Below are 23,777 nucleotides of genomic sequence, written 5' to 3'. Positions count from 1 at the left end.
TACCCAACGTGCCCTAGAGCTATGTACTGTGAGAGTAACGTGTATGGATACCTCACGTGCCTGTGAAGGTAGTCCGCACGTGCTGTCACACGGCTATGACGTATGGACCGGCCATGTTGGCGGCAAAATAAAAGTCTCTCCCCAACGCCTCTGGTTTTGTCTCTAGTCGGAGGGCTAGGTTATAACAATTTCATTTATTTTTACAATGATCTTGATAATAACTATACATGTTTCCAGTTTCTTCTGCCTTCCGGAGAATGTGACTGCAGGCGTGCCGACATCCGGGCACTTCGACTGTCCCCCTGGGTACTACTGCCCATCTGGGACAGGTCTTGACTGGAAGCCCTGCCCCATGGGCACATACAGCACTCAGACGAAGCTGTACATGGTGGGTCACCAGCCAGGAGTTTGACATCTGTCTGAAGGAAATGTTTCATTAATTGGGCCTCTGATAACATCGTAATGGATTTTTGGTTAAATTGTCTCTTTAGATTAATGCACGGATTAGGAATTTAAAATTAAAAAATTAAAATGGTTAATGATTAATTCTTTAATGGGTGAACAACCTAAATAATGGAGTGTTTATGATGTTGCAGTATGAAGGACAAATATTATTTTAGTTCTGATTTTTTCCAAACTGAACTGATATTGAATTGTAATCAGTATGAGGTAACATTTTCCAATCTCATTGCTTTAGCACTTTTGAACTTGAAAGTTCAAGCGAGTTAAATTAGCACCAGTCTGTCAGTCCTTATGTTGCAAATATTCCACATGGATTCAGGTGAGCTACAGACCCTGGGTACTGTGTTTTTGTTAAAGTGAACTGATCAGTGTTTGTGTTCCCATTCAGGTGAGCCAGTGCAAGGACTGTGACGGCGGCCACTACTGCTCCATGGAGGGGCACACCAATGTCACCGGCCTCTGCTCCGCAGGCTATTACTGTCAGTCAGGCGTGGACCGACCAAATCCGGACAATGCTGCAACCAACAGTTCGTACCCAGCATCCTGTCCTCTGATTGGTGGACACACAGGTACCATGTGACATAGTGCTATCTGTCCATGTTGTTGAATGACATTTACGTGATTAGGGTGTGGGTTCATAAGCATATGGGTTTGTCATATAGGTATTGTCTGATTCAATATTTTGCAGACTTGAAATGGAACAATAGTGTATGACTTTATACTTTGCCTGTAGTGCACCATCCACTTCTATAAGGGTGTTTGGGTAGCCATGTGGTTAAAGCATTCACTTTTCACAGTGAAGACACAGGTTTGTTTCCCCACAAGGGTACTTGAAGCCCATTTTGGGTGTCCCCTGCCTTGATATTTCTGAAATGTTGCTTAAATCAGCATAAAACCATACTTACTCACTCTTACAAAAGACCCAGGCATTTTGGCAGGGTTCTATGTCTATTTAAGACAAAGCAATCAGATCATTTCAGGTTTCATAAGAATCCGAAATGGAATTACTTGTTTAACATATTTGTTATTAGAGCATTCTTGTTTTCAACCTAAACTCATCTATTATGTCTCTCTGAAGAAATATAAGCAGGTAATATTTTTACAAGCAATAATAGTTGTAAATTTATTAAAAGAAAGACCTTTATATGTTAGGTAAAAAACTGCATGTTTGACACCCGAGTGTATTTTGTGTGCAGGTTATGGAGATGTCTGTCCCATTGGCTACATGTGTCCCGAGGGAAGTGAACAGCCTGTAGGATGTGCTGCAGGAACATACCAGGATGAGGAGAGGCAGAGCACCTGTAAAGTCTGTCCTGCAGGTGAGGGGTGGGGGGGACATATCAAGATGAGGAGAGACAGAGCACCTGTAAAGTCTGTCCTGCAGGTGAGGGGTGGGGGGGGGGGACATATCAAGATGAGGAGAGACAGAGCACCTGTAAAGTCTGTCCTGCAGGTGAGAGTTGGGAGAGATGTGGGGGGACATAGGACATATATAGATGAGGAGAGGCAGAGCACCCATAAAGTCTGTCCTGCAGGTGAGGGTTGGGGTGATGTGGGGGAACATATATAGATGAGGAGAGGCAGAGCACCCGTAAAGTCTGTCCTGCAGGTGAGGGTTGGGGTGATGTGGGGGAACATATATAGATGAGGAGAGGCAGAGCACCTGTAAAGTCTGTCCTGCAGGTGAGGGTTGGGGTGATGTGGGGGAACATATATAGATGAGGAGAGGCAGAGCACCTGTAAAGTCTGTCCTGCAGGTGAGGGTTGGGAGAGATGGGGGGGGACATATAAAGATGAGGAGAGGCAGAGCACCTGTAAAGTCTGTCCTGCAGGTGAGGGTTGGGGTGATGTGGGGGAACATATATAGATGAGGAGAGGCAGAGCACCTGTAAAGTCTGTCCTGCAGGTGAGGGTTGGGAGAGATGGGGGGGACATATAAAGATGAGGAGAGACAGAGCACCCGTAAAGTCTGTCCTGCAGGTGAGGGGTGGGGGTGATGTGAGGGAACATATATAGATGAGGAGAGGCAGAGCACCTGTAAAGTCTGTCCTGTGGGGGAACATATATAGATGAGGAGAGGCAGAGCACCTGTAAAGTCTGTCCTGTGGGGGAACATATATAGATGAGGAGAGGCAGAGCACCTGTAAAGTCTGTCCTGTGGGGGAACATATATAGATGAGGAGAGGCAGAGCACCTGTAAAGTCTGTCCTGTGGGGGTGATGTGGGGGACATATATAGATGAAGAGAGGCAGAGCACCTGTAAAGTCTGTCCTGCAGGGGAGGGGGAGAGGGACATGTCAAAATGAGGAGAGACACAATACATGTGAAGTCTGTCAGGAAATGGTTAGGGTTGTTCGGGAAATGGTTAGGGTTGGGATGGAGACAACCTAGTTGAGGAGAGATGGAGGGGGTTGTGCCAGGTCAGATTCCCTTACCTGATTTTGACTCGCTTACTAATCATCACTGCAGAAACCATTGATCAATTGTTACCAAATTGGATGAAATCATACTTGTTTCACAAAGTTAAACATTTCCAATGTGTTGCCAGGTTTCTACTGTGTGTCCAACTCCTCAGACTACCAGAACCAACCATGCCCCATGGGTCATTACTGCCCTGCAGGAACCATGCGCAAGGATGAAAACAAGTGTCCAGTTGGAACGTTCAATCCAGACAACTCCTCCACCAATGCCTCTGCTTGTCTCCCTTGCACAGCTGGTTTCTACTGTCAGACAGAAGGGTTATCTGCCCCTACTGGCCAGTGCAGGTAGTCACCCTTTTGTCAGCTTAGTTCAACTAATAAAGGAAGCCCAAGAAAGATAAAATAATGAATTTTCCTTGGGTAATGTGGCAAAGGCACCAAATTTCTTTTTGCATCAGGATCTGCTGCTGTGGGTTTAAATCCCAAAATGCCCTTAATTGTCTTGTCAACACCATATCCGTGCTCATGAGTGTTGTAGATAAAACTGAATAATCTTTCCCCTTTGAGACGATATGACATGATAAACTTCAAGTATGGTTCAAAGTGTTGAGAACACAACTCAATAAAGATTTGCCAAATGGGTAAAAAATTGGTTTTGCCCCAAATCCTTTTGTAAGTCTCATGTGTAATAATGAAAAGTTTGCTTCCTGCACCCGGAGCGGTGGGGTTGCCTTGATGTTAAAGCATCCACTTGTGTCACCAAAGGCCCACACAATTTTCCATATAGGTACAATGTATGAAGCCCATTTCAAGTGTCCCCAGGGGCGGGGCGGGTAGCCAAATGGTTAAAGCTTTCGCTCGTCATGCCGAAGACCCGGGTTCGATTCCCAACATGTGTAAAAGCCCATTTCTGGTGTCCCCCGCCGTGATATTGCTGGAATATTGCCAAAAGCGGCGTAAAACCATACTCACTCACTCACTCAAGTGTCCCCTACCATGATATTGCTTGTTTATTGCTGAAAGCAGCATATAGTCATACTTAGTCACTCACTCATAGCCTTCTCCTCCCTTCATTCTCCATCGTTTTGTCCTAGTGTCGGATGGTTCTGCCTTGGTGGCGCTGTCCAGACTAAGCCAACTGACCCAGCTCAGGGCGGGAAGTGTCTACGTGGCCAGTATTGCCCTGAGGGAAGCGTCAACTATACTCTCTGTGATGGCGGCAAGTACTGTCAGCAGGAGAGACTGGGAGCACCCACAGGAAACTGTACACAAGGTGGGTGGGGCTCTCCCTTCCTGGTCACATGACAGAGCATGTCATTTCCTGAATGCCCTCAAGAAAATGTAGGGAAATTATTTTGTGTGATTTAGACGTATAACGGTTGTCTATAATCTTGGCTGATACTTAATAGTAAACAATGGTGTCTATTCTTTATCAGAATGAGTTGCATCCCTTTGTTGTGCCTGATCTGATGAATTTTGTATATGTGAAGGACCAAACTGTTCAAACAGCATCAGACAAATGATTAAAATGATTGTTTTTGGATGTGTATACTTATGATATACATATTTTTTAACCAGAATGTTTCTCTGTACTTCCATTAAAATCTCCTTGAAATTTACCGATTATGTTTGTCGACTAACGGGATCGGGTGGTCAGGCAAGCTGACTTTGATGCATGTCATTGATCCCAATTGCGTTGAATGATGCTCATGATATCAATGACTTGATTGTCTGGTCCAAATTTGATTATTTACAGACCACCGTCATATAGCTGTAATATTGCTCAGTGCAGCGTTAAACAACAGAAAACATACAAACAAACCTATTGTAAATAAGTAATATTGGACCTGATATTTGTACGTATGCTAAATACTGAATGGTGTACATAGCGTTGATATGGTTGACAAGTGTCTCATGCTGGCTGCTATGTTCTACCACCCCAGGGTACTACTGCATCCAGGCAGCAGAGTTCTACCGCCCCACGGATGGAGTGACTGGAGATATCTGCCCCATGGGCCACTACTGTCCCGTGGGAAGCCCTGGGCCTGTACCATGTCCGATAGGCTACTACCTGGACAGCACACGAAACAGTGACCCTTCCGCCTGCAAGATCTGCACACCAGGTGAGATGGTCATTGGATATTATAGTCTTTGGAACCTCAGCTACTATTGGAATTTCATTAAAGATTTAATTACTATTTTTGTGAGGTTAAGGCATAATTTTGCTGCTAAGTCAGTGTCTTAAATAAAAAAACTTTTTGTGACTGCAGTTTCTCATTTCAAGAGAAAAATAGAAATAGAACTTTCCTTGCTCACCTTACCATTCAAGTACTTGACCTTTATTTGCGACTACAGATGTAGAAATGACCTAGGATATTACCAAGTGTTAGTCACGCATTCCACAACTGTCATTGTGAGTCCAGTGTGAATTCACAAACGTAATTTATAGGTCTCAAAATCATTTTTGACAACCAGTTATTATTGGACTCCATGTTCCCATGTTTAAGCATTCCACGACCCGTGAAGATTCCGGGGTAGAATAGGTCTTCAGCAACCCATGCTTGCCGTAAAAGGTGACTATGCTTGTCGTAAAAGGCGACTAACGGGATCGGGTGGTCAGGCTCGCTGATTTGGTTGATGCATGTCATCGATCCCAATTGCATGGATCAATGCTCATGATATCAATCACTGGATTGTCTGGTCCAGACTCGATTATTTACAGACCGCCGTCATATAGCTGGCATATTGCTGAGTGCGGCGTTAAACAACAAACCAACCAACCAACCAATTAAGCATTCCACTGAGTTTCTGCAGCTCACCATTGGCCCATCATGTCTCTCCCATGTTCTCTGCAGGCAAGTACTGTGAACAGGAAGGGCTAGAAACACCAAATGGGGACTGTGCCCCTGGCTTCTACTGCCCAGCAGGGGCGATCGTGGCGACGCCCGGCAACAACTCCTGCCAACCCGGCTACTACTGTGTGGGCGGCAAAGAGGCTGCCGTTGCCTGCCCTGCCGGATCCTACCAGGTACACAATCAGCACATCACCTTGCCTTGCTGTCACACCTGTCCTTAATCATCCTTCACTTGAAAGATTGATGTTACTTTTAATATAGCCAGAATGGACTCTGCTTTTAGCAAAGATTTTTTATGATTATTATTGAATGACTTTTATAGCTTTTATTTACATATTGAAACCCATTAAAGGCCGCCAATAAGAATAAGAATGTTATCTGATATGGTATTATTTGTCTCCAAACATTTTTTTAGTTTAAAAAACAACCTTCGGTACCTTTTTAAAACAATTTCTTAAATTTCCAAATATGTCTCACTGATACTTATTGTAATGGAACCTATTGGTCTCCTTGCCCCTGCATATTGTTCCACCTGTTTTTACCACTGTTCTACCTGTTACAACCATTGTTCTACCTGCCATGCTCATTGTTCTACCCACTATGTTCCTGTAGGATCTGCCCCAGCAGACAGACTGTAAGGTGTGCCCTGCCGGCTTCTACTGCAATGCCACTGCAGGCCCCGTGGTCAGGTACGATGGAACAATCTGCCCAGAGGGCTACTACTGCCCTAACGGCACACAGTATGCTGACCAGTATCCGTGTCCACTGGGAACATACAACAACAGGACAGGTAATGTCACTGACGGCAGGTCATTCTATGTACGATTATGTTCACTCAGTTTGATGACAGCAGAAACTTACCCTGTTCAAGTAAATTGTAGCAGTCCAATTTTGGGTAACAAAATGCTTTAGGTGCAGCATCGCTGAAGGGCTACAGTTATAACATAGCTGAAGGGCTACAGTTATAACATAGCTGAAGGGATATAGTTATAGCATAGCTGAAGGGATATAGTTATAGCATAGCTGAAGGGCTACAGTTATAGCATAACTGAAGGGCTACAGTTATAGCATAGCTGAAGGTATAAGGTAAGAGCATAGCTGAAGGGTTTGGTTAGAGCTGTGCTGAAGTCTTATGCTAGAACATTGCTGAAGGGCTATATTAGAGCTGAGCTATGGGGCAGGCCTTGGTTAGAGCTGTGCTGAAGTCTTATGCTAGAACATTGCTGAAGGGCTATATTAGAGCTGAGCTATGGGGCAGGCCTTGGTTAGATCTGTGCTGAAGACTTATGCCAGAACAAGGGTATATTAGAGCTGTGCAGTGGGGCCTTTGTTAGTACTGTGCTGAAGACTTATGCCAGAACAAGGGCTATATTAGAGCTGTGCAGTGGGGCCTTGGTTAGAACTGTGCTGAAGACTTATGCCAGAACAAGGGCCTTTTTTAGAGCTGTGCTGCGGGGCCTTGGTTAGAGCTGTGCTGTGGGGCCTTGGTTAGAGCTGTGCTGTGGGGCCTTGGTTAGAGCTGTGCTGAAGGGTCTTATCAGAACATCGCTGAAAAGTGTTTGTTGGCATTTCAGGCCTCACCAACGTGAGTGAATGCTCGGTGTGTGTCGGTGGAATGGCATGTGACATGGAAGGCCTCACCTACCCCATCAGGCCTTGTGATGACGGCTACTTCTGCCGAGAAGGTGCAACATCAACAACTCCTAGTCAAGGTATGCAGCATTGTGTGACTAGCTTTACATATCTAAAGGCATAACGTTTTTTAAGAGTGAAGGAGACTGGGGTATAAAGGTTTCAAGCTAATCAATTCATTTGAAACTATGTATTAAAATCACTGTCAGTGCCTGTATACACCATGTCTTTTGATGTTTGAGGGAAAGCAACAACTCCTAGTCAAGGTATACAGGCCTTGTGTGACAAGCTTTACATACCTAAAGGCTTAACGTTTTTGAAGAGTGAAGGAGACTGGGGTATAAAAGTTTCAAGCTAATCAATAAGCTAATCAAGCTAATCAGTGCCTGCATATACCATGTCTTTTGATGTTTGAGGGAAGGCATTGTCAGATGTTCCTGGTTGTAATAGAGTTGATTTAGCTTATCATTGAGCAGTACTGATTGATCTTTTTACCATGACTTTGAACAATAGTACAATAACATTAACGCTTGTTGCTATAGCACTGACCTTTATTTAATACCATACTGTTGTCCTCCACCAGGAGTCCAGGCAGACATCTGTCCGACTGGCTACTTCTGTCCCCAGGGAACTGACGACCCCCTGCCGTGTCCTCAGAGGACCTACAACCCAAACACCAACATCTTCAGGGAGGACCAGTGTGTCAACTGTACTGGAGGATCCTACTGCAACCAAACAGGTGCTGTAGGCAAACAAAGTAGCCTGCCAGGCAGTGTCTGGAGCATGGTGTCACTCACAAATATACATGTCTTAGCATCATCATTACCAGGACAGCGACAGGTCCCAGATTTCTCAAGAGTGGGGTGCACACTACCCAGGTTACTAGTATTAAGATGTGGATGAAACAAATGATAGAGGTTGACACAAAAGTTGCTAAGGTGCATCCCCTTGCTTTTAACATAGGATGAGGAGAGTTGAGGAGGCACACACGGTTTGGGGTGTTTATTAGGTTGAATACAGTAATGGCAAATGATAGACATTGCACACTTTGCTGTTCTTGCAGCCCTAGAAGAGACACAGTAAAACATGGTTGTTGTGGTTGTATGTCCACATTTTGTCAGGCTTGCTTTCTCATACCAGTTGGCATCACCAATGGAACCTGAACAGCTTGAAGAAAATGTGATATCTTCATCCCAGATTCCCTTTCGTACCCCTTCATTCTAGGTACCAAAAACTTGCACTATAGATGGTGATAAATGGAACACAATATAGCTTAATGTTGGAAGTCACTAGTCATCCATCCCATTTATCCCTGAAATTGTTCTTCTTGTTGCTAAAGATACTTTGATTTCAGGACTGTCTGCTCCAAGCGGCCTATGCAACGAGAAATACTACTGCCCCACAGGGTCGGAGGTTGCCACAGAGCTCGTATGTATCGAGGGCCACTATTGTGGCCTCGGCACTCACTACCCTGTTCAGTGCCCCAATGGGACCTACTCCAACCAGACTGGCCTGGCGTATGAGAGTGAATGTACCCCCTGCCTTCCAGGCTACTACTGTAACGGCTTTGGGCTGACGGCCCTCAGTGGTCCTTGCAAGGAAGGTCAGTATCGCACAAGTCAAGACCAGTGATAGTATTATGTAAAGATAATGGGGAAAATTAATGGTTTAACAAAATTTTGAGTAAATTCTTGACAAACAACAAGGTTTAATTGTTCTACGTGTGTCACAATGTCTTCACTTACAAGGACCTGTAAAGATCCGGGTTAGATCGGGTCTTCAGCAAACCATGCTTGCCGTAAAAGGCGACTAAGCTTGTCGTAAGAGGCAATGACATCAATCACTGGATTGTCTGGTCCATACTTGATTATTTACAGACAGTCGTCATATAGCTGGAATATTGCTGTGTGCGGTGTTAAACAACAAACATACAAACTCTACAAGGCAATAAAAGTGGGTAACAGTTGTGGTGCTGCAGTTCTTATGACAGTAAGAATGGGTCCTCAGGAACCTGTGTCGGTCATAAGAGGCGACTTTATGAATCTGATGATCAGGCTCTGTGACTTGGCTGATCACATGGATCATTGCACAAAATATCAGTCACTGGATTGTCTGGTCCAGACTTAATTATTTACAAGGAACAATCAAATAATTTGAATATAGGAAAGTGCAAACTTCATATGAAAAAAAACCCTATTTGTACAGGCTACTACTGCCCTGCTGGGTCGAGCGTGGAGACACAGATCATCTGTCCTGCAGCCAAGCAGTGCCCTCTGGGCAGTGCAGCCCCTCAAGACTGCCCCGCTGGCTTCTTTGTGGATTATGATGGTGCATCTGAGTGTCGGCCATGTCCAGAAGGTGAGCATTATTTCATCAAACATTTTCATTTGCTAAAAATGATTTAACTTTTTCAACAACAGCAACATATTGGGTGATAAAAAATATGAAAGCCTCAAGTGTAAAGTGTATGTTATAATGTACTACCTGTTACAACCATAGCTATGCAGTGATGCTAAAGCATGTCCTAACATTTATGTTGATATTCCCACTGGCTGGTAAACTGAAATAAAGCCTGTCTGTCTGAATGGAGGTTGAAATATTGTGTACCCCCTCTTTACACACAGGTATTTACCAACCATTCAAACTGTGTACTTTGCTGGTCCTTTCTTTCACCTGGAAATATTTTTTGCTGGCAGAATTTTGAGATTGTTGGTTCATATCTCTCCCAACAGTTACCCAGTGGTCCGTACCATCACTCAATACGTTAAATACACAGTTTGAATCTTCCCCACATCAAAACGCCTTCACATGACAACTGCTAGGAATGTTTGTTTCCTTTGGCCTGTCTTTCCATGTTTAAAGGGGTGGTCGGGTAGCCTAGTGATTAAAGCGTTCGCTTGTCACGTTGAAGACCCGGGTTCAATTCCTGACATGGGTACAATGTGTGAAGCCCATCTCTGGTGTCCCCCGCCATGATATTGTTGGAACATTGCTGAAAGCTGCGTAATAACTCACTCACTCACTCACTCACTCACTCACTCACTCACTCACTCACTCCATGTTTGAAAGGAATGTCTTGACCTCAAATCAGTGTCTCTTCATCACTCGTGGCCAGTTACTTGGAATGTTGCAAGGAGATAAAGTGGAATGTCATTTGTCATAACACTATTTTTGGAATTGGAATGTGACCTTTCATTTATCTGACACTGATGTTGTTTTTTCCAGGGTATTACTGCATCCCAGAGTTGACAGTGGCAGGAGATGCAGGCTCCTCCAAACACCCCTGCCCTGAGGGATTCTTCTGTCCGAATGGGACAGGTCACGACTGGCAGTCTTGCCCCGCCGGCACCTACAGCAGCGTGACTGGCCTGAAGGAGGCTGCTGAGTGCACCCCCTGTACTGGGGGCCAGTACTGCCAAGGTACGACCTCAGCCTGCAGTGTTAAGATGTTTGGGTTTCCTTGTGAATAAGGTGGTTGCATGCCATGGAGGATCATGTTAGATACCACACATGGGTACAATGTTTGAACCCCAATTTCCATGTCCTCCCTCCATGATATTGCTGGAATATTGCTAAAAATGGTTTAAAACTATTCTTGCTCATTATCTTAAGATGAATGTTCTTTATGTTGTTGTCATGAGCTAGCACATTTATATGTCCTCAGAAATGGGTGAAGCACACAATTAGATTCTGACATTTTACGTCACCTGTTCACTTCACTTCACCAAATGTGGAATGATGCACAATCTGATTCCATCGCATACAAAATATCTTATTTATTCTGCTGTTAGTTTCACAACTTACCATTATGATAAAGTGCAATTTGCAAAAACATAGGGCATTCTTCCCTGACTGATTGGGGCAATGGTTGTCCAGTTGTCCAAGGCACTTGAATTCACTGTGATCATGGGTTTGAATCCTTGCTTACCCTGATTATGTTTCTAACATTATCAGCACCATACCCATACTCAAGGGTTTCACCAAAGTGGTATAAAACATCTAAGACCTGCGTCACTTCAGGATTTCCTCCCACATCAAACCAACATGGAGTGATATAACTGAAATGGTGCTAAAAGCAACATTAAACCAGCCACACTCTCACAGTGATAATAACATTTGTTTGGATGTTGAGTGTACATGACTATGACCATTGTTTGTCCATACAGGTTCCAATCTGACCACCCCATCCGGACAGTGTAGTCCTGGGTACTACTGCGTGTCCGGAGTGGACAAGGCAGATCCTGTCATGCTTGATGAGAACCAGTGCCCAAGCACAACTGTCCATCCAATCATAGGACACATCTGTCCAACAGGACACTACTGCCCATTAGGTACAGAGTACCCCATTGGCTGTCCACCAGGATCCTACAACGATTTACCCAATCAGATGGATTGTAAGATCTGTCCTGCAGGGTACTACTGCTTGGCTAACACGACAGACTATCTGCCATTTGTCTGTCCTTCTGGGTACTACTGTGAGAAGAACACCACTGATCCGAAGCAGTACCCCTGCCCCCCAGGGTCCATGAACAACCTCACCACACAGCAGACCATCGCTTCCTGCGTCCCCTGCACTCCGGGCAAGTACTGTGCGGGAGACGGCAATGCCTACCCAACCAATGACTGCAATGGGGGATGGTACTGTATAAATGGCTCCTATGAGGCACAGGTAGGTTGACTTTGAAATCAGTTACATTGAAGCTTTTGTCAGGCACAAACCCCTTAGTGAAACACCCACTCGTAAGCACATCTGTATTGCCATCTCCCAAGTGTGAAATTGGCTCTACTGTAAGCCTTGGCTGGCCAAGAGGTGGTCGGGTAGCCTAGTGGTTAATGCATTTGCTCGCCATGCCGAAGACCCGGGTTCGATTCCCAACATGGGTACAATGTGTGAAGCCCATTTCTGGTGTCCCCTGCTGTGACTCACTCACTCACTCACTCACTCACTCACTCACTCACTCACTCACTCACTCACTCACGCACGCACGCACGCACGCACGCACGCACTCACTCACTCACTCACTCACGCACTCACTCCAAAAAGCCAGGTTTGATTCCCCACACTACCCGGGTTTGATTCCTGACATGGGTACAAAGTGTGAAGCCCTTTTCTGGTGTCCCCTGTCGTGACACATTCACTCACTCACTCACTCACTTGGCCACTCCAAAAAGCCAGGGTTGATTCCCCACACTGGTAGCTTGAAATGTAAATCTGAATCTGGGTATCCCCTGTATCCTCATTTATCAGGGTATTATTTCTCCATTCTGTTACAATAAATACCCTGGACCCATTCTCCACAATAGATGTGTTTTGAGCCTGATTCATATTACATGGTCCAAAGAATACCCATCCAATCAAATTACACTCTTGAGTTAGAGAACTACTGTGCTTAGTTATAACAGCGACTGAGATGGCACTTCTGAAATAAAGCTTTAGTTACAAACTGTAATTGAGAATGTGCAAAAGCACACTCACTCACTCACTCACTCACTCTGCTGCTCAAAATGAGATAAATATAACTGTAGCATCTTCTCAGTTGTAACTTAACAAGAATAACATGTGAATGTGTTTTACCTGGCCTTATCTGATCTTACAGCCATCATCGAATGGTGGTCGGTGTCAGCCGGGCTTCTTCTGCCCCGTGGGATCTTTTGAAATGACACAATGTACTCCTGGCAAATACTGCAAGACTGTTGGCCTGGATGCACCTACTGGTGACTGTAATGAAGGCTACTACTGCCCTCTTGGTTCAACTGAGTTCTCACAGGAAAGGTGCCCTGTTGGTCACTACTGCCCAATCGGATCACCAGAACCCACAGCTTGTCGGAACGGAACCTATGGCCCAGTGGAGAGATTGCGATCTGAAGGAGAGTGTGAGGCGTGTGATGGAGGCTACTTCTGTAATGGCACAGGCCTCAGTGCCGTCACTGGGGAGTGTGATGCAGGTAGGTGGACTTGCTTGTGCGAAATGTGAAAAATATGATGTCTTGTCTTTGTATTTAGATTAAAATATAATGATATATTATGATCAGGGCCCTCCTGTATCGAGCATGGGTCAGACTTACATGGATTCAAGTACAGCGGATCATTGGAGATAACTCACATCATCGCTTCTCTATTTGAAGCTGCAGACATGGTAGAGAAACTTCAGTGTCTGAACGTATTTTGACTTAGATGAGTGTGAGCAAAAAGTACAAACTGTAAATTATGTGGCATTTTGCCATTGAAATCAGATCACTTTTTTGTCTGGTAATCTGCTAGCCACATTGTCACACAGTATTCTTACACATTGCATAACTCTATCAGTCAATGTATTGACTGTAAAAACTATGAATATAACTCATTAATTTTCATGATATGTTAATACAACATCTATAGGCGGAGTAACACTTGTGTGCAAGACCTGACAAATATCAAGTCTTTCTCTTATTTTCGCGTTTAAGATTAATGGTAGGATTATATTGACTAAAATATGGGCAATAACAAGTATATAGACATTTTGCATTCACAATCAGACAATTCTGGCACGCATATCGGTTTCTGAATCTTTGGTTAGCACTATTTAAAGAAACAGCATTTATTCAGAGTAGTACAAGCAGACAAATGCACACACACATGCATGCATGTCACTATGTAAGTGCAATACTGCAAAACCCCATTTCATCTCTCCTATATATGTTGGAGCATGTCACGCAATTTACCAAACAATGTGACCAATAAACAGATATTTAGACCATTTATTACAAAAAAGGCCACAAATATTTCTGAACGTTCTGCTGACACATGCATGTACTCCTCTCCAGGGTTCTACTGCCCCGGGGGTCAGACCATCCCCAGGCCGTATGAGTATCTGTGTCCTGAGGGTCACTACTGCCTGCAGAAGACTGCCACACCCACACGTTGTGACCCAGGCTTCTATCAGGACGAGATGGGGAAAGACTCCTGTGACCCCTGCCCTCAAGGTGAGAATCTTGGAGTGTTACAAGTCTTATCCCAGTATTATATCTTTTTAGTAGGGGGGGCACGGGTGGCCCAGTCGTCTTAGGCACCGTGCAGAGTTGCATCCCTTAGGCACACCAGAAACCTATGATTGTGGGTTCGAATACCGATTCGCCCCGATTATGTTTCTAGGTTTGTCAGCACCATACCCGTGCTCATGGGTTTCACCAAAGTGGTAAACGTCTGAGACCTGCATCACTTCGGGCTTTCCTCCCACATTAAGTTGACACGCCGTGATATAATTGGAATACTGTTAAAAGCGGTGTTAAACCCAACTCACTCACTCACTTTATAGTAGGGCTGGGATGGATAACTCTGGTACTCAGGTCGGGTGGGTAAGGAGTAGGACCCACGTACCCACTAGGGGTACCTGGCGCGGTAGCAAATTTTGACTCATCCCAACCCCACTTCATACTATTGTAATAATACCCTGGACCCACTTGCCACCCTAGCTTTGTTTTGGAACAATGTCACCATCTCTATTTCACATATCAGAGTCATTTGATCAACAAATATTTTTAGCGTCTTTCCATTCAAATCTTGCTCATAACGAAGCAAAGTAGCAAATGGGTCCATGCTGTTTATCATAATAGAATGGAAATATAATGCACTGCATTATTTAGGCTGAGTTATACAGAAACAAGTACTTGAAAAAATTAAATTAAAGATTACATTTTTTTTACTAATCACAAGTCAGAAGGTTACTTTGCCCTCCCAACATGCTCACTTTTTTCCTGACTGTAATTTAAGTTGTTTGTAAACTCATCTTCAGCGGAAATGACTGACAAATATTACTTAATACTGAAAATAAAACTATATGGTATATGACTGTTGGTTGTGGAGGTGACTTCTACCTTTTAAAAATGTACACAGGTTACTCTTGTGACAACAACCTGGCCCCAGTGGGCAACCTGACCGACCATGAGTGTCCAGCCGGGTACTACTGTCCGCCTGAGACCAAGAGAGCCAACCAATACCCATGCCCCAGCGGTACGTTCAACAACAAGACACACAGGGTGAACGCCAGCCAGTGCCAGGACTGCTCCCCAGGATTCTACTGTAAGAGTACTGGTCTGCCAGCACCGGAGGGTCTCTGCTACGCTGGGTGAGTGGATAGTTTTGTTCAGATGTTGTCAGAGGTTCAGATCTTGTTGGTGTTAGAGCACTGGTCTGCTGTGTGCTATGCTGGGTGAGTGGATGTTTGTGTTCAGATCTTGTCAGAGGTTCAGATCTTATTTGTGTACAAGTACTGGTCTGCTGTATGCTATGCTGGGTGAGTGGAAAACCAGAGAGCCTCTACTACACTGGGAGAGTGGACAGAAGGGTTGGGGCATTAAAGCATCTGAGTTCTATTGAATACTTGGGTACTGTACAAGGCCATTTGAGGTGTCCTGCCATGATATTGCTGGAAGCTGCCTTAATGCCTTTTACTGTACATCGGGGCAGTTGGGTAGACTAGTGGTCTAAGCGTTTGCTCGTCACGCCGAAGACCCGGGTTCGATTCCCGACATGGGTACTATGTGTGAAGCACATTTGTGGTGTCCCCTGCCGTGATATTGCTGAAATATTGCTTAAAGCAGCATAAAACCATACTCACTCACTCACTCTACTGTACATCATCTTACCACTACTCTACTCAATGTCAGTGTGAATGTGAATTCAAGACATAAACTTGTGAATGCAATATCTCCTAGCTACTACTGTGAGAGTGGGACAGTGGAACCAAACCCGACCTCCACCATCTGTCCTATTGGTAACTACTGCCCGGAAGGCAGCTACAAGCCTATCCCCTGCCCTGCGGGGACAATCGCCACCAGCACCGGCAACACCAACTACACCGACTGTGAACTGTGTAAACCGGGCCAGTACTGTACACCTGACAGCTCAGCAGCAGGTGAGTACATTTCTTCTCCCCTGTAAAGTGAATTCTTTGTCAGTCAGAATTCTGTACCCCTGTGGTAATTCTGTGTTCAAATACATCCTCAGTAAGAACTGATTAAGCTAATTATACCCCCTTTTACGAAGTAAATCAGGGGTATATAGAGTTCCGTCTGTCCGTCCGAGCTTTTGTACGGCCCATAACTTTTTAACCATGCACCCTAGCTTCACCAAACTTGCTACACACATTTACCACAATGAGTACTTGTGCCTTTTGCTACTTTGAAGATTCTGAATTTTTTTATTTTTGCCATTTCCATGGACACATTAAGAAATATCAAGAATGTATGTTGTGCTAAGCATTGATTATCCCACACTAGATTGAAATATATTTGCAAAAGCATGTGTTCATTTCAAACATAATGCATCCTCATGGGGTTAGAAAGGAAAGGGTAGTTCCTCTGACTTAAAGCAACAGGTATATTTCATTAATTAACAAACTATTTACTATTTGTTGTTGACCAGCGGGGATAACGGGGTTATGTGAGCTTTGCTCACTTCTTTCTTGTTGGATGTCTCTTTTTATGTCTCACAAGAGTTGAAATTGATTTCCCTGAATTATATTTTCAGGACATAGTGATCCGTGCGATGCTGGTTTCATCTGTCTGGTGGGATCTGACATCGCCAAGCCAATAAACGGTACACGGGGGTACATCTGCCCCATCGGCCACTACTGCCCCTCTGGAGCCGTCAAGGAGTCTCTCTGTAATAAGGGCACCTACGCACCCAAAGAAGGCCTGGGTAGGTGAAGTGACTTGCACACTTCACAATTTTATGTATTTTCTAATTGAGAAATAGGATACCCTGCGACTTGGAATATCTTGGCGGTAGACTGGTCTGATCTAAAGGTGGTATGTCTTACAACAAATTTAGTGCCTGTGGGTGTTTCAGCATCTTAGGAAAGGATAATATCAATACATACTTGTCTGTTGTCTTAAGGTTGAGGGGGCGGTCGGGTAGCCTAGTGGTTAAAGAGTTGGCTCGTCACGCCGAATACCCGGGTTCGATTCCCGACATGGGTACAATGTGTGAAGCCCATTTGGGGTGTCATCCGCCGTGATGTTGCTTGAATATTGCTAAAAGCGGCGTATAACAATACTCACTCGCTCACTCACTCTTAAGGTTGAAATCAAATGACTTACAGATATATGACTTGCAAAATGACCCAAACTTGATCTATTGAGATTGTTTGACAATGATCTGATTCCGCCAGGTGAGTGTTTGCCATGTCCAGCTGGCCAGTCCTGCCCACAGTTGGGCATGAACGCCTCACAACCATGCACACCTGGCTACTACTGCCCCAATGGTACTGCCAACGAGGGCACACCATGCCCATTGGGAACCTTCAATACCAAAGATGACCTTAGCTCAGTGGATCAATGCCAGCCATGTCCCAGCGGCCAGTTCTGTAACGACACCGGCTTGAGTAGTCCCAGTGGTCCCTGCCTTGGTGGGTACCTGTGTGTGGCTGGTGCAACCCATCCCGCCCCTGACGACGGAGTCAATGGACCATGTCCACCAGGACACTACTGTGAAGAAGGTGAGGCAAATGACTTACTTTCAATCTACGTCTTTGACTTGAAATCTGTTGTAACTTAAATAAGAATCAACAAGGTTAGAAAGTTGTTAAATGTGCCAATATATTGCTGAAATGCTACATAATCCTGAATAATTGACTTTCTTTATGACATCTACCAACCCCAAAGTTCATGTGTTAAATAAAATATGTATTTGTTTATGCTAATCTGTTTTTCTTTACACCATACCTGGTTATGTGTTGTTGTCAGATTACAGACCCAATGGTTCTGTATTTGGATTTGCAGGCCTGGCCATTTACAGAATTAATGGTCTACAGTATTAGTTTAAGCTATAAGGAATGTCATCATGAAAATCTTTGACATTCTGAATCCGTTGGATAGAAAGCCATCCCTCGTACCTCATGCTTGGATGGTTACAACATATCACCTCTCTGATTGCCTGTAATTCCACTCCAAAAGATTGTTGTTCATCCATCCTACTAACCATTGGTTTGTCTGGGTTGACCTTACAGGCAGTCATTATTCTGTAAGCTGCCATTCAAAACTATTCTTTCTCTCACATAGTTCTTATTTACGATTGATAATCTGTCAGAACTAACCGAAACTCACATCTGTTGTCAGGCTAGAAGTGTGGTTTACAAGATCACTCATCATGCCATAGACCTGAATTTACTTATTCACTTGGGTTCAATGTGTGAAGCCCATTCTTGTCCCCTGTTATTACGTTACTTGAATATTGTCGAAAGTGACATCAAGTCTAACTCCCTTGCTCACTCGCTGTTGTCAGGGACTCCCAAGGAACAAGCCTGTCCCCAAGGCACCGCCCGGAATCAGTCAGGAGCAGCCAGTGACAGTGACTGCTGGGCGTGTCCAGCAGGCTACTTCTGTGCTCTGGAGGCAGGGCTGGGACCCACTGGGGTGTGCGAGGAGACCTACTACTGCCCTGACTATGCCCGTATCAACTCATCAGCTCCATCAGCCTACAAGTGTCCAGCTGGATTCTACTGTCCTGAGAAGACCGGAGTACCGATCGGATGCCCCCCTGGTACCATTTCACTCATATAGAAATAGTTACAGCATGCCTTGTGCAATTAAGGAAAATAGTACTTACGGTATAATTATATTAATCTGATTGGTAGGCGAAGAGTTTTTTTTGCATCATTTAGGGCTTTCCTCTCGCATGAAGCGGGGCGGTGGGGTAGCCTAGTGGTTAAAGCGTTCGCTCATCACGCCGAAGACCCAGGTTCGATTCCCGACATGGGTACAAGGTGTTAAGCCCATTTCTGGTGTCCCCCGCCATGATATTGCTGGAATATTGCTAAAAGCGGCGTAAAACCATACTCACTCACTAACTCTCATGTGAAGCTGACATGTTGTGATATGAAGTACTGTTCAAAGCTGTCAAACAACTCACTCACTCACTCTTTCTGCCAGGTACATACCAGCCTCAAGAAGGAGCCTCCAGCTGTGAGCCATGTCCAGCAGGGAAGTTCTGTATGCTCAACACAAGCATTCCAGAGCCATGCGAGGTCTTCTCATACTGTCCCAACGGTAGTGTGTCGCCGACCTTGTGTCCCAATGGGACATACACAAATGTCACAGGATTGTCTGATCCTTATCAGTGTGAGCCATGTATCACCGGTGAGTCAGTCAAAGAACCCTTTTTTCAGTTTTTCACTCAAATTGATCACATGAAATAGATTTGAAGTAATTTTATTAGAATTATTTTCATGTTTATGGACATAAAGCACAGGTATTGGTTAAAAATAGATATAAAAAGTTAATGTTGGCTATTGATTGTTTGTTTACTTGTTGTTTTACGACACACTCAGTAATATCCAAACTGTGACTGTGGCTTGTAAATACAAGGGCCTGGACCAGATAAACCAGTGATTGATATTATGAGCAAAGATCCATGCCAACAGGGTATACTGACATGCATTGAACCAATGATTGTCTGGTATCCCATGGAGAGGAAGGCTATTGCAATGCAAAGAGATAAGCAGCTTATGTTAGAATGGGAAAGTAAACATGGTTGTATTAGTATAATGATCATATATTTATGATTATGAGAGAATTTCTGGATCCAGGACAGTCTTCTAGTGTGGATTCAAGCTTTAGACAATTAAACATTCTTTGTAGGTGCTGAATAATCATATATCATGGTAGACTTCTGTTCAGCTACTTCTGTGTGATAGATTATTGTGCTACAGTCTGAACAGACATATACCCCTTTGTTCCCAGGCAAGTACTGTATAGATGGACGAATCACGGCAGATTGCGCTGCAGGCTACTTCTGCTTGTCTGGAGTTGGCACACCCACTCCCAATGGGACACTCTATCCAAATGGCACACTCTGTCCATACGGCTACTACTGTCCTCAAGGTAAGTTCTGAAGGATCTACCTGCTAAACATTGTATGGACATAGTAAGGCTGCGACGGGTAACTCGGGTACTCGGGTCGGGTGGGTCCTGAGTAGGACCCGGATACCCACAGGACTACCCGGACCCGTGGTTAGTCACGTGATATATTGTTTAATGACAAAAATTATCTAAAACTCTATGGTTACACTATAAGTCACTAATGTTCCCATTTCTTTCTGACAATGCACCTGACTGACTTTTATATGTTTGAATAAAGATAAAACTTCATGCAGTAAACTTCAATGTATGCATGACCAGATCGTTTTACATGTGCATCTAAATACATTTTGCAAGGGCTTAGGTCAAACTTTTCCAATCAGATAGTTTGTACCTATCTCTAAATATCTACAGCGGGTACACGGGTAGGGTCGGGTAATAGTGTGGTGGGTACCCCGGTAGTGAATTTGGACTCGTCCCAGCCCTAGGACATAGTAGCAAGCTTGGAAGTTCACACAGTTTGGCCCCCTATGAAGGTTGATACTCCAATAAACTCAAAGTGAAAGTCAATTCTTAAGTGTACAAAAGCTAAAACGTGTACACAGTCTTCAAAATAATTTTAAAACCCAACAGTATTGAAAACTTGCAAAAAACAAAAGACAAATCATGTCTTGATTCAGTTGAAATAATGCAAACAATTACTTGAGAAACTAGATGAGGTTATAATAAAACTGAATACATAATTACAGTAAACTACGGTTATAATAAACATGCTTATAATGAACTAACGGATATAACGAACTAACTTTTTAGTCCCGACTATATGCTGTAGTTATGCTGAATATATGCTTATAACGAATTACGGTTATAACGAACTAAAATTAGTAGTCCCTTTGAGTTCGTTATAACCGTAGTTTACTGTAGTCTTAAAATTATCTGCCAGATCGTCTGGCAGATGGAGGAAAATTTCATGCAGCCTGACAGAAAAGTTACCAGCCTCGGGCAGACGGGCAGGCAGTTATTTCGGACATGTGTACAGAGGTTATTACAATGCCTTCTCACCTTCCCCAGGTACGTTGATGCCACTGAAGTGTCCCGAGTCGCGGTTCATCAACAAGGAAGGAGCCAAGGATGTGTCTGAATGTGATGCTTGTCCTGGAGGTCGAATATGTCCCCAGAACTCCACTATCTCCGAGCCTTGCCTTGCTGGGCACTACTGTCCTGTTGGCCTGCCCATGGAGGTATGATGCTTAACTCGATCTCAAAACAATTTTTAATTACTGATTAGAGAGACCGCCTCCGTGGTCTAGTGGTAGAGCGTGCGCCCGGAGAGCGGAAGGTCCGGGGTTCGATCCCTGGCTGTGTCATACCAAAAGACTTGTTGTTACCCTGTCTGGCACTCGGCATTAAGGGGCTAAAACAAGGACTGGTCAGCTCGGAGTCAGTATACTGTGTCTGAGTGGGGTATTCATGTTAAACTGCGGCATGGTATCTCAGTGTGCTAGCACTATAAATCGGCATCAGTCCGGACTAGTACAAGGAACCACACACACACGTGCATGCACGTCGCTAAATAAGTGCAATAATCTTGGAAACGACGTTAAACCCCATTTCACCTCACCACCTCACCTGACTAGAGAAGAAAGTTAAAAGAAGCTGCAACTTCTGCTTATATTTTAACCATCAAATTCAGACTTTATCAATGTTTTTGTATCAGCTCTAGTAGGCTTTATTTATTCCCTTCCCAGGTAATAATTAACATTGATATGATTTTTGATGAATTTCTCATGTGATGATTGCTTGAACACAGACTCTGGGAGCTTATTATATCTGGAGATGACTGTATAAGGTCATAATTGATGTATAGGAAACTTTGTAATAATGGTATGAAAATAATCATACATACAGTTGTTTGGTTTCTAATATTAGATGTTGTAAGTCCCAAACATTCTTACTAACACTTCTGATAACTTTCAGCTGATTGGTTACTATGTTTCTTAAATAATACTTATGTTTCTAGGTTTGTCAGCACCATACCCGTGCTAGTGGGTTTCACCGAAGTGGTAAACGTCTGAGACCTGCATCACTTCGGGCTTTCCTCCCACATTAAGCTGACACGCCGCGATATAACTGGAATACTGTTAAAAGAGGCGTTAAACCCAACTCACTCACTCACTCTTAAATAATACAGTGCTGTGGGCCGAAAAGTGTTCTTGTCATGCTCTGTCCTTGTACACATGGTACAGAGTGATGTCCCTTTGAATATATGTACAAATGCTCCAACAGTTGCCATATTTTCTTGAGTATAGTGCGCACCCCCCTCTAGCGGATTCAGTATTTTTGAAAAAAAATTCAAATTTCAAGCGCAGAAAATAATTACACCGTAGATCTACCCCTTCAGCGAATTCCGGTAAACGAACGGGTGATGAGAAACTTGGTCAGTGAATAAAATTAATTAAATAAGTTACATACATAAGTCCAGATATAAAAAAAAAACACTTTTTATAGCCACACAGTGTAATTACATGATTATTTTGCGTACTTCAGTATGGATTTGTTGACATGGTATTTCTGGTGTTACCTGCTCACAGTAATATCTTTCCATGTGGAAAAAATCATCAAAACACATTATTTTGTGTATAATGCGCACCCCCTTCTACACAGCTGTGTTTTTTTGGAAAAAAAGTGCGAACTATACTCAAGAAAATACGGTATTCATTATTGTTGGAAGGCAGCTTCTCTGAGCTAATAGTGTCCCAGCAAACAGGCGTTCACTGTACATCAAAACTGTTGAAATAACCAAAGTTTGTGGATCCCACAGAATTTGAATTGCAATAATATTTTGTTTTCAGCCCTGTCCTCCAACAACGTATAACGATGAGGAGGGGGGTAAGGATATCAGCTGGTGTAAGGCGTGTCCCCCTGGCTACTTCTGTAACGAGTCGGGGATGGCGGACTACACTGTGAGCCCCTGTCCCCCTGGGTACTACTGCACCAACGCCACCACGGGCCCCGTCTCCTGCCCACGTGGGACATACAGGTAAGACTCATCCCTGGATGGTGGGTATTGTTCGCTCATCACATCTGGGTTTGAGTCATGGTGAACCTTATTCTTGGCGACCCCGGGGCTAGAATATTGGTAGAAAATGGCGTAAAGCCAAACTCACTGGCTAACTCACTCACTCAAGATTAGTGATAACAGCATAACAACTGGAATTGTCATGAAACCATCAGAGGGATGGCTCAGCCAACAAAAAAATGGTAACTGAATTTAGTGGATTTTTTTTTATTGACAAGGGTATTTGTTTTAGATAAATATTTATGTGTTCCGCCTTTCCAGAGATGCGATTGCTGCCGGGTCGGTGGACGACTGTACGCTGTGTCCGGCCGGCTTCTACTGTCCAGAGGAGAACATGACATACTCCGGAATACAGTGCGACCAGGGCTATTTCTGCGACTTCGGTGCCCAGAACCAAACCTTGTGTCATGGAGGTCAGATTGTTTCCTTGGATACTGTTAATCTAGCTTGGCTGCTTTCAAACATGTGAGATCACCACAGACTACAGTGCAC

The 23,777-nt window shown here is 44.0% G+C and overlaps 1 protein-coding gene across 1 annotated transcript in view; it reads left to right on the top strand.

Moving 5' to 3' along the window:
• LOC139465712 (uncharacterized) overlaps nucleotides 1-23,777 on the top strand; it is a 154,746-nt gene that overhangs the window by 103,678 nt on the left and 27,291 nt on the right. The window contains exons 82-107 of the mRNA XM_071247531.1: nucleotides 238-388; nucleotides 851-1,031; nucleotides 1,659-1,781; nucleotides 3,011-3,227; nucleotides 3,977-4,155; nucleotides 4,826-5,005; nucleotides 5,738-5,910; nucleotides 6,350-6,527; nucleotides 7,312-7,449; nucleotides 7,953-8,108; nucleotides 8,724-8,972; nucleotides 9,575-9,727; nucleotides 10,595-10,789; nucleotides 11,536-12,038; nucleotides 12,967-13,315; nucleotides 14,174-14,332; nucleotides 15,243-15,474; nucleotides 16,064-16,263; nucleotides 16,878-17,048; nucleotides 17,521-17,847; nucleotides 18,633-18,890; nucleotides 19,280-19,486; nucleotides 20,090-20,230; nucleotides 21,278-21,447; nucleotides 23,059-23,246; nucleotides 23,547-23,698. Of these exons, the coding sequence (XP_071103632.1) occupies nucleotides 238-388; nucleotides 851-1,031; nucleotides 1,659-1,781; nucleotides 3,011-3,227; nucleotides 3,977-4,155; nucleotides 4,826-5,005; nucleotides 5,738-5,910; nucleotides 6,350-6,527; nucleotides 7,312-7,449; nucleotides 7,953-8,108; nucleotides 8,724-8,972; nucleotides 9,575-9,727; nucleotides 10,595-10,789; nucleotides 11,536-12,038; nucleotides 12,967-13,315; nucleotides 14,174-14,332; nucleotides 15,243-15,474; nucleotides 16,064-16,263; nucleotides 16,878-17,048; nucleotides 17,521-17,847; nucleotides 18,633-18,890; nucleotides 19,280-19,486; nucleotides 20,090-20,230; nucleotides 21,278-21,447; nucleotides 23,059-23,246; nucleotides 23,547-23,698 (5,330 nt within the window). The remainder of the gene's footprint in view (nucleotides 1-237; nucleotides 389-850; nucleotides 1,032-1,658; nucleotides 1,782-3,010; nucleotides 3,228-3,976; nucleotides 4,156-4,825; nucleotides 5,006-5,737; nucleotides 5,911-6,349; nucleotides 6,528-7,311; nucleotides 7,450-7,952; nucleotides 8,109-8,723; nucleotides 8,973-9,574; nucleotides 9,728-10,594; nucleotides 10,790-11,535; nucleotides 12,039-12,966; nucleotides 13,316-14,173; nucleotides 14,333-15,242; nucleotides 15,475-16,063; nucleotides 16,264-16,877; nucleotides 17,049-17,520; nucleotides 17,848-18,632; nucleotides 18,891-19,279; nucleotides 19,487-20,089; nucleotides 20,231-21,277; nucleotides 21,448-23,058; nucleotides 23,247-23,546; nucleotides 23,699-23,777) is intronic.

The sequence above is a fragment of the Haliotis cracherodii genome, unplaced genomic scaffold (genome assembly GCF_022045235.1).
Source record: "Haliotis cracherodii isolate W230 unplaced genomic scaffold, xgHalCrac1.p SCAF_18, whole genome shotgun sequence".
In the NCBI taxonomy this organism is placed as follows: Eukaryota; Metazoa; Mollusca; class Gastropoda; order Lepetellida; family Haliotidae; genus Haliotis; species Haliotis cracherodii.
This window is presented reverse-complemented; position numbering and strand designations above follow the sequence as displayed.